Below are 15517 nucleotides of genomic sequence, written 5' to 3'. Positions count from 1 at the left end.
TAGAACATGGCTAGGAAAACATCACAAATCCAGCCCCAAACATCATCCTGCTTGGGGGACTTCAACCTACGGCACCTGAAATGGAAGACCATAGCTAATACAGTTGTATCCGAGAGAATTCCGGGAAGTAGCCTAAATGTACAGTCACATGCAAATGACCTGTTAAGGATGTGCGACAGATTTGCCTTAAACTAGCAAATAGTAGAACCAACTAGGAAAGAGAACACGCTGGACCTCATTTTCACTAATAATGAATTGATCAGGAACATAATGATTATAAATACCTATTACTCAGATCACAACTTAATTGAAGTTCTGACAAGCATGGAGAATAGACCTTCAAAACCAGTCCCGATTCCCGGTGGAGGAGATTTCAGCAAATTCAACTTCAATAAACAGATAAACTGGGAGCAAATAAACCAAGACTTCACAGAAATAAGCTGGGAAGAACAGCTAGAAAATGCAAACCTGAACCAGTGCCTGGAAAAAATAAGCTCAGTAGCACCAGAAATATGCTCAAACCGCATACCCCTAAGAAAAAAGAGGAAGAGATGCAGATTGGAACGGGAACGTCGTTCCCTATATAGGCGAAGAAACCGAATCGCGGAACAACTTGAGAGTCGCACCCTATCTCAAGAACGGCGAAGAAAGTTAGGTAGAGAAATAGAAATAATTGAACTCAAGCTACAAGAATCATACAAAACCCAGGAGAGGCAAAAGAGAGCAAAAGGCCATCAGTGAAATAGAGAGAAATCAGAAATAATTTTCTCCGATGCAAAATCAAGATAAAAAACCACATCTAGCATCGGGCCCCTGCAAAAGGGAGATGGAACTTTCACAGATGACAACAAAGAAATGAGCGAAATAGTGAGGAATCAATATGACTGATTTCAGCGAACCACTAAACACACTAAAGATTGATATTCAAAAGAAATTTTTCATGGATGTGATACCAACATCAAATCATATATCAGATGTCACCCTATCCCCATTGGATTTTGCAGAAGCCATAGACAGTATGTCTATGCACTCTGCACCAGGCCCTAATTCTTGGAACTCTATATTCATCAAGAACTGTAAAAAAAAAAACTATCGCAGGCCCTCCACATTCTGTGGAGACAAAGCCTAGATACTGGCATTATCCCTGATATAGTAAAAACAGCAGAGATATCACCACTCCATAAAGGAGGAAATAAGGCAGAGGCAAAAAAATTACAGACCGATAGCACTAACATCACACATCTTAAAAATCTTTGAGAGAGTGCTAAGAAGTAAGATTACAAAATACATGGAATCACAGCATCTCCATAACCCCGGACAACATGGTTTCAGAACAGGGCTTTCTTGCCTATCACTGGACCACTATGGTCCAGTGATAGGCAAGAAAGTGGTTGCTGGACCACTATGACATGGCATTAGATGCCATGGAAGACAAACAAAACGCTGATGTAATTTACACAGATTTCGCTAAAACCTTCGACAAACGTGACTATGATGGTATTCACACAAAATGCGTTCAAAAGGAATTACCGGAAAAATAGGCAGATGGATCTACAATTTCCTGACTAATAGAACCCAATGTGTAATAGTCAACAAAATAAATTCCGGTCCATCAACCGTGAAGAGCTCAGTCCCCCAGGGTACTGTGCTTGCTCCAGTACTTTTTCTCATCCTCATATCGGACACAGACAAGGACACAACCTACAGTACTTTATCATCCTTTGCAGATGACACTAGGATTTTTATGAGAGTAGACAACATAGAGGACACGGCAAACCTCCAATCAGACGTAAAATCAGATCTTTCTATGGGCTATAGAAAATAATATGGTGTTTAACGAAGATAAGTTCCAGCTCATGCGATACGGAAAAAAATAAAAATATAAAAACGGAAACCACGTACAAAACGCAGTCAAATCATAACAGAACGAAGAGGCAATGTAAAGGATCTGGGTGTACTCACGTCGGAAGACCTTACATTTAAAGAACACAATAAAGTAGCCGTCACAACTGCAAGAAAAATGACAGGTTGGATAACAAGAACCTTTCACTAGAGGTGCTATACCGATGATGATACTTTTCAAGATGCTAGTGCTCTCTAGAGTGGAATACTGCTGCACAATGACAGCCCCTTTCAAAGCTGGAGAAATTGCTGACCTAGAGAGCGTGCAGAGATCCTTTAATGCTAAAATCCACTCAGTAAAACATCTAAACTATTGGGACCGACTAAAAGAGCCTAAATCTGTATTTCCTTGAGTGCAGGCGGGAGAGATACATAATAATTTACACATGGAAAATAGTAGAGGGGCTGGTCCCAAACCTGCACACAGAAATAACATCACATGAGACCAAAAGGCATGGCAGGATGTGCAGAATACCCCCGTTGAAATGTAGAGGTGCAACAGGTACTCTGAGAGCACTCTATCAACATCAGAGGTCCGAGACTGTTCAACACGCTTCTACTACGCATAAGGGACATAACTGGCCGACCCCTCACAGTGTTTAAGAGAGAACTTGACAAGCGCCTCCAAAGGATACCTGATCAACCAGGCTGTGACTCATACGTCAGGCTGCGAGCAGCCGTGTCCAACAACCTGGATGAAAAGTCCAGCAACGAGGAGGCCTGGTCGACGACCCGGCCGCGGGGTTGCTGAGCCCCGAAATCACTTTAATGTAACTCAAGGTAGCTTTGAGACGATCCCAATAATTTAGGTGCTTTTTTCGCGTCTATGAATGCCGTATATGTTCTCTGTATTTCCTGTTTCAGCAAACTCTCTTGCTCTGAAGAGGTGAGTGAGTACTGAGCAGTACTCAAGACTGGACAGCATAAGTGATTTGAATAGTACAATCATTATGATGGGATCCCTGGATTTGAACGTTCTCGTAATCCTTCCTATCATTGTTCTGGCTGATGCTGATGCAATATTTGCTTGGTTATGCTCCCTAAATGTTAGACTGTCAGACATCATTATTCCCAAATTCTTTACATCCTGCTTTCCTACTATGGGCAGATTTGATTGTGTTTTGTACCCTGTATTATGTTTAAGGTCCTCATTTTTACCGTAACTGAGTACCTGGAATTTATCGCTGTTAAACATCATGTTATTTTCTGTTACCCAGTCGAAAGCTTTATTAATATCTGCTTTAAGTTTTTCAATGTCTTCAGCAGAGGTGATTTTCATGCTGATTGTTGTGTCATCCGCAAAGGATGATACGAAACTGACTTGTATTTGAGTCTATATCTGATATGAGAATAAGGAAAAGCAGCGGTGCAAGGATTGTACCCTGAGGTACAAAGCTTTTAACTGCGCTTGGACTCGATTTTACATGGTTGACTGTTACTCTTTATATTCTGTTCGACAAAAACTGAGTATCCAGCGTCCTTCTTAACCGGTTATTTGCACTGACCTCATTTTGTCTGCTATCACTCCATGGTCACATTTATCGAATGCCTTTACAAAGTCTGTGTAAACCATATCTGCATTCTGTTTTTCTTCTAATGCTTCAGTGACTTTGTCGTAGTGGTCAAGTAGCTGTGAGAGGCACGATCTTCCTGCTCTAAATCCATGTTGGCCTGGGTTGTGAAGGTCATTGGTGTCCATGAAACTAGTAACCTGACTCCTGATCACTCTCAAATACTTTTATTCTGTGAGACGTTATTGCAACTGGTCTATAATTCTTTGCCAATGCTTTGCTACCTCCCTTGTGTAGAGGAGCTATGTCTGCATATTTAAGTGCATCTGGTATCTCCCCCGTGTCTAAGCTCCTTCCTCCACACTATACTGAGTGCCTATGCTACCGGCACCTTGCACTTCTTCATAAATATTTAATTCCACAAATCTGGACGAGGAGCTGAATGCATGGGCATGTTGTCAATTTCTCTTTCAAAATCTGCCACGTTCGTGTTGATATCAGTTATATTTACAGGAATTTGGATATCACGCATGAAGAACTTGTCCGGATGTTCTACTTTCATGCTGTTTATTGGAGTGCTAAACATGTCCTCATACTGCTTTTTTTAGGATTTCACTAATTTCTTTGTCATCCTCAGTGTATGAACCTTCAATCGTATAAATAGGTCCAAATACTGGTAGTGGATTTTGCGTTTGATTTCGCATATGTGAAGAAATATTTTGGGTTTTTCTTTATTTCTTGAACTGCTTTCTATTCTAGTTGCCTTTCTTCAATCTGTTATGAGTATTTCAGTTTCTGCTCGACTTCTTCAATCTCCCTGTTAAAATTATTCCTTCTTTGTAGTGAAAGTCATATCTGCCTAAGTATTTCTGTTATTTTTTGTCCTTCCTTTATGGTATCGTCTGCGTTCTCTTTCTACGTTGTACCTCTTTCTGGCTTTCCTCTTAGGAACATCTTTCAGACAGACTTTATATGCTTCTGAAGTCAGTTTTTCTATTCTGTAGGATTTTTATTACTTACAAGAGTTTCCCATGGAATGTTTGTAAGGTCCCTGTTTATTTTCTCCCAGTCTATCTTTCTTATTATTAAAATTGAATTTACTGAATAACCCTCTCGCTTGATCATTGTTTTAGGTCTATCCTGAGTACTGATGGTAGTTTAAACTTCAATGAGCTTGTTATCTATGTGGTATCTGAGATCGTAATGACCCTGATTATGTCTTCATTGTTTATGAAGACCAGATCTACAATATTTCGTTTCTAGTTGGCTCTGATATCGGCTGGTTGAGTGATAATTTGTCACAGAATCTTACCAGTTCTCTACTCTGTGGTTGGTTATGTCCAGATAGATTTCCTGGTATAATATTATTGTTTGCTATTCTCCATCTTAGATTAGGCAGGTTGACGTCACCTAAGAAGATAATATCAGGAACTGGGTTTGCCAAATTATCAAAGCTATTCTTTATTTTGTTTTCTATTCTGTGGATTCCTCGACCGTTGCTTCTGGCGGTTTGTATATTAGAATAATAACTAAGTTTATTCTTTCTATTTTTACTCCCAGTACCTCTACCACCTCATTTGTAGAGTCAAGGAGTTCCGAGCATGCAAGGTCTTCCCTAATATACAGACCCACTCCTCCATGTGACATATTTACCCTATCACACCTGTATAGATTATATCCAGATATCCAGATCTCACTGTCCAAGAATTCCCTTTAATGAGTTCTGTGAAAGCTCCAAATACCGCATTTGACTCATTGAGAAGACCATTTATGAACGGCACTTTGTTTTTTGTTCTTGTTTTTAGTTCTTGTATGTTGGCAAAGGTGAATGAGGTTACTCTATTTGGGAGAGTTTAACTGGGAGACTTTTTTGGCAGGTCCATTATGCGTGGACATGTCAAGTTTGTTTTGACCAGTGCTGAGTGTTCGAGGTTGACACATCTGTCTGTTCGAGGTTGAAACATCTGTCTGTTCGAGGTTGACACATCTGTCTGTTCGAGGTTGAAACATCTGTCTGTTCGAGGTAGGAGAGGAGACGGGGGAAGAGAGGGAAGGTAGGTATATGGGCGGTATTCACCTAGTTGTGCTTGCGGGGGTTGAGCTCTGCCCTTTCGGCCCGCCTCTCAACTGTCAATCAACTGTTACTAAGTACTAACTAATTATTCTTTTCCCACACACATGCCCAGGAAGCAGCCCGTAACAGGTGTCCAACTCCTAGGTACCTATTTACTGCTAAGTAACAGAGGCATCAGGGTGAAAGAAACTTTGCCCATTTTTGTTTCTTGCCGGCGCCGGGAATCGAACCCGGGCCACAGAATTACGTGTCCAGCGTGCTGCCCACACGACCAAAATCGTCCCACCGTGAAGGGCAAAAGGAGAAGGTTGGGTACAAAATGGGGAAGAAGGGAGTGAAGAGTGACGGAGGAGAGTGGGAGAGAAGGGAAAGGGAAAGTGAGAATAAAAAGGTAATGGGAGGGGTTGTAGGCGAAGAGAAGGGGGGGGGGGGAGCGGTAAAAATGTCGAGGGGGGAAGGGAGGAGTCAGAGTGACCCGAGCACCGCCGGCTAATCTTACATCCCCGTGGACAACACAATTGTAATCACACTAACAAAAACACCACCGACAAGCAACATAATCTACAAAAAAAAACAAAAACACAACAAGGAACTATTAGAGAAACAAACAAACTGGAGACAAAGGAGGAGCGCGAGAGAACTCCAAACAAATACAAGCAACAAAGATCTTAACCGGCTGAGAAACACAACGACTTCAGAAGGTCAAGACTGTGGTGACCTGTGTGATCTAGGTCGTGGGGGGAGGGGGGGGACGGAAGGGGGGGGGGGACGAAGGGGGGAAGGGAAGGGGGGGGACAGAAAGGGGGGGGGGGACGGATTGGGGGGCGGAGGGGGGAGAAAAGACAGGGAGACAGACATACACACAGAGAAGATATAGATGAGACAGACGGAGATAGAAAACAGACAGACTGAGACAGAGAGAGAGAGGAGACAGACAGACAGACACAGAGACTGAGGAGAGTGAGCACAAACACAAACAGGTTAAACAATAAAGAGACAGAGAGAGAGGAGACAGACAGACAGACACAGAGACTGAGGAGAGTGAGCACAAACACAAACAGGTTAAACAATAAAGAGACAGAGACAGAGGAGACAGACAGACAGACACAGAGACTGAGGAGGGCACAAACACAAACAGGTTAAACAATAAAGAGACAGAGAGAGAGGAGACAGACAGACAGACACAGAGACTGAGGAGAGTGACCACAAACACAAACAGGTTAAACAATAAAGAGCACACACATACCGGGACAAAATACCCACCGGGGCTCGCAAACAAACACACAACATAGACACAATTCTTGGCATTATTTGTATCTTCATAACATTTGGGGCTCAAAACATCTCCAAAACATCCTTGAGAGTACAACGATTGTAAGTCTTTTTTGTCTTTTAGAATGTTTGGTGTTTGGGGAGGTAGGGGGGGGGGTGCAGGAGGAGGAGGAGGAGGAGGAAAAAGAGAAAGGAAGAAGGAGGAGAAGGAGGAGGCGGAAGAGGAGGAGGAGGAGGTAGAGGGTGAGGACGAAGAGGGTGAAGAGGAAGGGGGAAGAGGAGGAGGAGGAGGTAGAGGGTGAGGACGAAGAGGGTGAGGAGGAAGGGGGAAAAGGAGGAGGAGGAGGAAGGGGGAAAAGGAGGAGGAGGAGGAGGAGGAGGAGGAGGAGGAGGAGGAGGAGGAGGAGGAGGAGAAGAACAGAACAGAACCTCAGTGTGTAATAATCACCAAAGTAAACTCTACCATCAACCGTGAAGAGTTCAGTACCCCAGGGTACTGTGCTTGCTCCAGTAGTCTTTCAGTCCCTCAGGGCACTGTGCTTGCTCCAGTAGTCTTTCAGTCCCTCAGGGCACTGTGCTTGCTCCAGTAGTCTTTCAGTCCCTCAGGGCACTGTTCTTGCTCCAGTAGTCTTTCAGTCCCTCAGGGCACTGTGCTTGCTCCAGTAGTCTTTCAGTCCCTCAGGGCACTGTTCTTGCTCCAGCAGTCTTTCAGTCCCTCAGGGCACTGTGCTTGCTCCAGCAGTCTTTCAGTCCCCCAGGGTACTGTGCTTGCTCCAGCAGTCTTTCAGTCCCCCAGGGTACTGTGCTTGCTCCAGCAGTCTTTCAGTCCCTCAGGGCACTGTGCTTGCTCCAGTAGTCTTTCAGTCCCTCAGGGCACTGTTCTTGCTCCAGCAGTCTTTCAGTCCCTCAGGGCACTGTGCTTGCTCCAGTAGTCTTTCAGTCCCTCAGGGCACTGTTCTTGCTCCAGTAGTCTTTCAGTCCCTCAGGGCACTGTTCTTGCTCCAGCAGTCTTTCAGTCCCTCAGGGCACTGTGCTTGCTCCAGTAGTCTTTCAGTCCCTCAGGGCACTGTTCTTGCTCCATGAGTCTTTCAGTCCCTCAGGGCACTGTGCTTGCTCCAGTAGTCTTTCAGTCCCTCAGGGCACTGTGCTTGCTCCAGCAGTCTTTCAGTCCCCCAGGGTACTGTGCTTGCTCCAGCAGTCTTTCAGTCCCTCAGGGCACTGTGCTTGCTCCAGTAGTCTTTCAGTCCCTCAGGGCACTGTTCTTGCTCCAGCAGTCTTTCAGTCCCTCAGGGCACTGTTCTTGCTAAAGTAGTCTTTCAGTCCCTCAGGGCACTGTTCTTGCTCCAGCAGTCTTTCAGTCCCTCAGGGCACTGTTCTTGCTCCAGTAGTCTTTCAGTCCCTCAGGGCACTGTTCTTGCTCCAGTAGTCTTTCAGTCCCTCAGGGCACTGTTCTTGCTCCAGCAGTCTTTCAGTCCCTCAGGGCACTGTGCTTGCTCCAGTAGTCTTTCAGTCCCTCAGGGCACTGTGCTTGCTCCAGTAGTCTTTCAGTCCCTCAGGGCACTGTGCTTGCTCCAGTAGTCTTTCAGTCCCTCAGGGCACTGTGCTTGCTCCAGTAGTCTTTCAGTCCCTCAGGGCACTGTGCTTGCTCCAGTAGTCTTTCAGTTGTCTCTAACGAACCTGGGCCGCCCCCAGGTTCGTTAAAGCCGCGCCCGCTCTCAGGTTCGTTAAATCAGCGGCCGCCCCCAAGTTCGTTAAGTCAGCGGCCGCCCTCAGGTTCGTTAAGGCAGCGGCCGCCCCCAGGTTCGTTACGGCAGCTGCCGCCCCCAGGTTCGTTAAGGCAGCGGCCGCCCCCAGGTTCGTTAAGGCAGCGGCCGCCCCCAGGTTCGTTAAGGCAGTGGCCTCCACCAGGTTCGTTAAGGCAGCGGCCGCCTTCAGGTTCGTTAAAGCAGCGCCCGCTCTCAGGTTCGTTAAATCAGCGGCCGCCCCCAAGTTCGTTAAGTCAGCGGCCGCCCTCAGGTTCGTTAAGGCAGTGGCCGCCCCCAGGTTCGTTAAGGCAGCGGCCGCCCCCAGGTTCGTTAAGGCAGCGGCCGCCCCCAGGTTCGTTAAGGCAGCGGCCGCCCCCAGGTTCGTTAAGGCAGCGGCCGCCCCCAGGTTCGTTAAGGCAGTGGCCGCCCCCAGGTTCGTTAAGGCAGCGGCCGCCACCAGGTTCGTTAAGGCAGTGGCCGCCCCCAGGTTCGTTAAGGCAGCGGCCGCCCCCAGGTTTGTTAAGGCAGTGGCCGCCCCCAGGTTCGTTAAGGCAGTGGCCGCCCTCAAGTTCGTTAAAGCAGCGACCGCCCCCAGGTTCGTTAAGGCAGCAGCCGCCCTCAGGTTCTTTAAAGCAGCGGCCACCCCCAGGTTCGTTAAGGCTGCGGCCGCCCCCAGGTTCGTTAAGGCAGCGGCCGCCCCCAGGTTCGTTAAGGCAGTGGCCGCCCTCAAGTTCGTTAAAGCAGCGGCCGCCCCCAGGTTCGTTAAGGCAGCAGCCGCCCTCAGGTTCTTTAAAGCAGCGGCCGCCCCCAGGTTCGTTAAGGCAGCGGCCGCCCCCAGGTTCGTTAAGGCAGCGGCCGCCCCCAGGTTCGTTAAGGCAGCGGCCGCCCCCAGGTTCGTTAAGGCAGCGGCCGCCCCCAGGTTCGTTAAGGCAGCGGCCGCCCCCAGGTTCGTTAAAGCAGCGGCCGCCCCCAGGTTCGTTAAGGCAGCGGCCGCCCCCAGGTTCGTTAAGACAGCGGCCGCCCCCAGGTTCGTTAAGGCAGTGGCCTCCACCAGGTTCGTTAAGGCAGCGGCCGCCCCCAGGTTCGTTAAGGCAGCGGCCGCCACCAGGTTCGTTAAAGCAGCGCCCGCTCTCAGGTTCGTTAAATCAGCGGCCGCCGCCAGGTTCGTTAAGGCAGTGGCCTCCACCAGGTTCGTTAAGGCAGCGGCCGCCTTCAGGTTCGTTAAAGCAGCGCCCGCTCTCAGGTTCGTTAAATCAGTGGCCACCCCCAAGTTCGTTAAGTCAGCGGCCGCCCTCAGGTTCGTTAAGGCAGCGGCCGCCCCCAGGTTTGTTAAGGCAGCGGCCGCCCCCAGGTTCGTTAAGGCAGCGGCCGCCCCCAGGTTCGTTAAGGCAGCGGCCGCCCCCAGGTTCGTTAAGGCAGCGGCCGCCACCAGGTTCGTTAAGGCAGCGGCCGCCCCCAGGTTCGTTAAGGCAGCGGCCGCCCCCAGGTTCGTTAAGGCAGCGGCCGCCCCAGGTTCGTTAAGGCAGCGGCCGCCCCCAGGTTCGTTAAGGCAGCTGCCGCCCCCAGGTTCGTTAAGGCAGCGGCCTCCACCAGGTTCGTTAAGGCAGCGGCCGCCTTCAGGTTCGTTAAAGCAGCGACCGCCCTCAGGTTCTGCAAATCAGCGGCCGCTCTCAGGTTCGTTAAAGCAGCGGCCGCCCCCAGGTTCGTTAAAGCAGCGGCCGCCCCCAGGTTCGTTAAAGCAGCGGCCGCCCCCAGGTTCATTAAGGCAGTGGCCACCCTCAGGTTCTTTAAATCAGCGGCTGCCTCCAGGTTCGTTAAATCAGCGGCCGCCCCCAGGTTCGTTAAAGCAGCAGCTGCCCCCAGGTTCGTTAAGGCAGTGGCTGCCCTCACGTTCTTTAAATCAGCAGCCGCCCCCAGGTTCGTTAAATCAGTGGCCGCCCCCAGGTTCGTTAAATCAGCGGCTGTCCCCCAGGTTCATTAAGGAGCGGCCGCCCCCCAGGTTCTTTTAAGCATCGGCTGCCCTCAGGTTCGTTAAAGCAGCGACTGTCCCCAGGTTCGATAAGGCATCGATCACTCTCAGGTTCGTTAAATCAGCGGCCGCCCCCAGGTTCGTTAAATCAGCGGCCGCCCCCAGGTTTGTTAATGCAGCAGTTGCCCTAAGGTTCGTTAGAGCAGCGGCCACCCCCAGGTGCGTTAAGGCAGTGGTCGCCCCCTGGTTCGTTAAATCAGCAGCTTGCCTCCAAGCTGGTTAAATCAGAGGCTGCCCCCAAGTTCGTTAAATCAGCGGCCGCCCCCAGGTTCATTAAATCAGCGGCCGCCCCCTGGTTCGTTAAATCGGCGGCCGCCCTCAGGTTCGTTAAATCAGCAGCCGCCCTCAGGTTCCTTAAATCAGCGGCCGCCCCCAGGTTCGTTAAATCAGCGGCCGCCCCCAGGTTTGTTAAGGCAGCTGCCGCCCGCAGCTTCGTTAAAGCAGTGGCCGCCCTCAGGTTCGTTAAAGCAGTGGCCGCCCTCAAGTTCGTTAAAGCAGCGGCCGCCCCCAGGTTCGTTAAAGCAGCGGCCGCCCCCAGGTTCGTTAAATCAGCGGCCGCCCCCAGGTTTGTTAAGGCAGCTGCCGCCCGCAGGTTCGTTAAATCAGCGGCTGTCCCCCAGGTTCATTAAGGAGCGGCCGCCCCCCAGGTTCTTTTAAGCATCGGCTGCCCTCAGGTTCGTTAAAGCAGCGGCTGTCCCCAGGTTCGTTAAGGCATCGATCACTCTCAGGTTCGTTAAATCAGCGGCCGCCCCCAGGTTCGTTAAATCAGCGGCCGCCCCCAGGTTTGTTAAGGCAGCTGCCGCCAGCAGATTTGTTAAAGCAGCGGCAGCCCTCAGGTTCGCTAAAGCAGCGGCCGCTCCCAGGTTTGTTAAGGCAGCGGTCGCCCTCAGGTTCTTTAAAGCAGTGGTTGCCTTCAGGTTCTTTAAAGCAGCGGCCGCCCTCAGGTTCGTTAAAGCAGCGGCCGCCCTCAGGTTCTTTAAAGCAGTGGCCGCCCCCAATGTTCATTAAAGCAGTGACCGCTAACAGGTTCTTTAAAGCAGTGGCTGCCTTCAGGTTCTTTAAAGCAGTGGTGAATAATGCACCAGGGAATAATATGAGTGAACAAGAATGGACCAGTGAATAACATGTGTGAATATGAGTATGAACAAGTGAAAAACATGAGTGAACAAGAATGAACCAGTGATTAACATGAGTGAACAAGAACGGACCAGGGAATAACATGAGAATGAACAATTGAATAACATGAGTGAACATTGAGTATGGGCCAGTGAATAACATGAGTGAACAAGAATTTTGACCAGTGAATTACATTAGTGAAAAAGAGTATGGGGCAGTGAATAACATGAGTGAACACCAGTATGAACAAGGGAAAAACATGAGTGAACAAGAATGGACCAGTGAATAACATGAGTGAACACAAGAATGAACAATTGAATAACATGAGTGAACAAGAATGGACCAGTGAATAACATCAATGAACAAAGTAGGATAGGATGAAAAATATGAATGAATAATATTACTCACTGCTTCCGGTGCTGTCTGCTAGTTCCTTCTGACCATCAAGCAGCCGTGTAGGCTATACATATATGTGACTGCTCAAGCAGCCATAGGCTTATGCTGATAACATACCACACAATTACTTATTTCAAAAGCTTAAGTGTCTTTATTTCACAAAAGATTTTTGTAATTAATTTAAGTTTAAAATGTATTTTTTGGATCGTATTATACTTTCGTTTGAGTTATACAACACAGACGATAATCGGGAAGGTGGGAGCTTAAGAGCTTAAGCACGACCCAGTTATGGACTAGAGCCAGAAGAGCGACGCAACACCTTCCCCCGCGGCTGCTGGAGAAACACTGAAAGTGAGAGTTGTGTTCCTCACACCTAGTGACCGAACGATATGTTCACAAATTATCGTTATTGTGTCAATGGCTTTCGGACGCTGGTGTCCACCTCGTAATTGGGTGACTACTTGTATGGTAATTCTCCCCTCTCTAATCTATTTGATTTCATTCCGTGCTTGCAGATCATGGGTGAATATTGTAACTAATTTGAATAGGTTTTATATGGACAATTCATAGCAAATTCTTACTATATTCCAAATAGATTACGAAAGTGTTCGAAACAATTTCGCAATTGAAAATACGAATATATATATTTTACCAATATTAAGACATATATTGTAGTAGTTTCCTTGTTAACAACTACCCCGAGGCCTGGGAAGGGACCAACATGTATAACAAACACACACTGTCACCCTGACATAGGGCTGGAGTTGCATCAGAGCGGCCGGCAGCAATTCCCTAAATGTTTCGCTCAAGGCGAGCGACTTGAAGTGTTCCACTTTCTCCCGCGCGCGGGCTTGGCCGCTTGAGTTAACACATATCGTCCCTTTTCATCATGTTTCGAACCAAAACAAAAAAGTTGCATAAACCTTCAGTCACTTTGCTTGATATTTTTGCAATTAAAACATATATATGTCTTTATCATTTATTGATACTAAATGCAGAGTAATGTAGGACAATGAGGAATATTACAAGAAAATGGATGAGACAACAGAGAATAAATGAAGCATTCTGGACATGAATGATAGTTACTGGTCTATGTCGTGTCCGTGGCTCTGACGTCATCGTGACGTCATGGGTGTAGCACTAGGCCAGCTGTGAGAAGTATTCCTGACCTGTGAGAAGTATTCCAGACCTGTGAGAAGTATTCCAGACCTGTGAGAAGTATTCTAGACCTGTGAGAAGTATTCCAGACCTGCGAGAAGTATTCCAGACCTGTGAGAAGTATTCCAGACCTGTGAGAAGTATTCCTGACCTGTGAGAAGTATTCCAGACCTGTGAGAAGTATTCCTGACCTGTGAGAAGTATTCCAGACCTGTGAGAAGTATTCCAGACCTGTGAGAAGTATTCCAGACCTGTGAGAAGTATTCCAGACCTGTGAGAAGTATTCCAGACCTGTGAGAAGTATTCCTGACCTGTGAGAAGTATTCCAGACCTGTGAGAAGTATTCCTGACCTGTGAGAAGTATTCTAGACCTGTGAGAAGTATTCCAGACCTGTGAGAAGTATTCCAGACCTGTGAGAAGTATTCTAGACCTGTGAGAAGTATTCCAGACCTGTGAGAAGTATTCTAGACCTGTGAGAAGTATTCCAGACCTGTGAGAAGTATTCCAGACCTGTGAGAAGTATTTCAAACCTGTGAAAATAATTCTAGACCTGTGAGAAAAATTTCAGACCTGTGAAAAATATTCCAGTCCTGTAAGAAGTATTCCAGTCACGTGAGAAGTATTACAGACTTGTCAGAAGTATTCCATACCTGTGAGAAGTATTCCAGACCTGTGAGAAGTATTCCAGACCTGTGAAAAATATTCCAGTCCTGTAAGAAGTATTCCAGTCACGTGAGAAGTATTACAGACTTGTCAGAAGTTTTCCATACCTGTGAGAAGTATTCCAGACCTGTGAGAAGTATTCCAGACCTGTGAGAAGTATTCCAGACCTGTGAGAAGTATTCCAGTCCTGTGAGAAGTATTCCAGTCACGTGAGACGTATTCCAGTCCTGTGAGAAGTATTACAGACTTGTCAGAAGTATTCCAGACCTGTGAGAAGTCTTTGAGTCCTGTGAGAAGTCTTCTAGACTTGTGAGAAGTATTCCAGACCTGTGAGAAGTCTTCCAGTCCTGTGAAAAGTATTCCAGACCTGTGAGAAGTATTCCAGACCTTTGGAAAATATTCCAGTCCTGTGAGAAGTATTCCAGACCCGTGAGAAGTATTCCTGACCTGTGAGAAGTATTCCAGTCCTGTGAGAAGTATTCCAGACCCGTGAGAAGTATTCCTGACCTGTGAGAAGTATTCCAGTCCTGTGAGAAGTATTCCAGACCTGTGAGAAGTATTCCAGACCTGTGAGAAGTATTCCAGGCCTTGAAAAGTTTACATTACTTTAAATATTCAGACGTTAGGTCATACATTCAGTTGTTTTGAGTAAAAAATTAAGTTGTTTTGGGTCAATAATTATAATATCAATAATAAATATTGACAAACTCTCGATCAGTCACAAGAACAGACCAAGAATGTCGCTCAGTCACAAGAACAGACCAAGAATGTCGCTCAGTCACAAGAACAGACCAAGAATGTCGCTCAGTCACAAGAACAGACCAAGAATGTCGCTCAGTCACAAGAACAGACCAAGAATGTCGCTCAGTCACAAGAACAGACCAAGAATGTCGCTCAGTCACAAGAACAGACCAAGAATGTCGCTCAGCCACAAGAACAGACCAAGAATGTCGCTCAGTCACAAGAACAGACCAAGAATGTCGACCATTCACAAGAACAGACCAAGAATGTCGACCATTCACAAGAACAGACCAAGAATGTCGACCATTCACAAGAACAGACCAAGAATGTTGACCAGTTTGTAATCAAGTTTAATCTCTCCTTAAGGAATTCGACCTTCTTAAGCTGAGTCATCACTTTCTTCAAGCTTAGTTATTGTTCTCTAAGGTTAAGTGATTGTACTCTAAGATTAAGTTATTATACTCAATGATTAAGTCATTGTACTCAAGGGTTAAGTCATTGTACTCTAAGGTTAAGTCATTGTACTTAAGGGTTCCGTCATTGTACTTAAGGGTTCGGTCATTGTCCTCTAAGGTTTAGTCATTGTACTCAAGGTTTAAGTCATTGTACTCAAGTGGTAAGTCATTGTACTCAAAGGTGAAGTCATTGTTCTCCAAGGTTAGGTCATTGTTCTCAAGGGCTATGTGTCAGCCTTCAAATTGTAATACGGTAGGAGTATAGCCAATCACAGAGGCAGCTCGGCCTCTGACGTCACTCCTCACAGAGCCCGGTGGTGCTCGCACTCAAGCAGGCGCCGGCAGTGTCTCACAGACCTAAGAGGCTAATGTACCCATTGCTCCTTTGTATAACCTAGATGATTTTGTTCAAATAAAGCGTAGACTAATGCAACTAGTCTTCAAGAAAATACGA

The 15517-nt window shown here is 47.1% G+C and overlaps 2 protein-coding genes across 2 annotated transcripts in view; one reads left to right on the top strand and one right to left on the bottom strand.

Annotated features, from left to right (window-relative positions):
- Positions 1-12386, bottom strand: part of LOC123756159 (uncharacterized) — a 94235-nt gene extending 81849 nt beyond the window's left edge. The window contains exon 1 of the mRNA XM_045739229.2: positions 12058-12386. The gene's annotated coding sequence lies outside the window, so the exon portion shown is untranslated. The remainder of the gene's footprint in view (positions 1-12057) is intronic.
- On the top strand, positions 881-14996 carry LOC123756220 (ice-structuring glycoprotein-like). Its single transcript, XM_069336685.1, has 7 exons — positions 881-1016; positions 2767-2788; positions 6884-7057; positions 8452-10421; positions 10675-11125; positions 11262-11532; positions 14586-14996. Exons 1-7 carry the CDS (start codon positions 881-883, stop codon positions 14994-14996), a joined length of 3435 nt encoding a protein of 1144 aa, XP_069192786.1.
- The last annotated feature ends 521 nt before the right edge of the window (positions 14997-15517 follow it).

The sequence above is a fragment of the Procambarus clarkii genome, chromosome 36 (assembly GCF_040958095.1).
Source record: "Procambarus clarkii isolate CNS0578487 chromosome 36, FALCON_Pclarkii_2.0, whole genome shotgun sequence".
NCBI lineage: Eukaryota > Metazoa > Arthropoda > Malacostraca > Decapoda > Cambaridae > Procambarus > Procambarus clarkii.
Note: the sequence above shows the minus strand (reverse complement) of the source record. Positions and strands in the feature narration are given on the sequence as shown.

Bases quoted from the DNA above. Each gene is read 5' to 3' on its own strand.
- LOC123756220 (XM_069336685.1), top strand. From the start codon at position 881: ATGACTGATTTCAGCGAACCACTAAACACACTAAAGATTGATATTCAA. The intron at 7,058-8,451 runs GTGAGGACGAAG...GGCCGCCCCCAG, and splicing joins GGAGGAGGAGGAGGTAGAGG to GTTCGTTAAAGCCGCGCCCG. The intron at 11,126-11,261 runs GTTCGTTAAATC...GATCACTCTCAG, and splicing joins AAGGCAGCTGCCGCCCGCAG to GTTCGTTAAATCAGCGGCCG.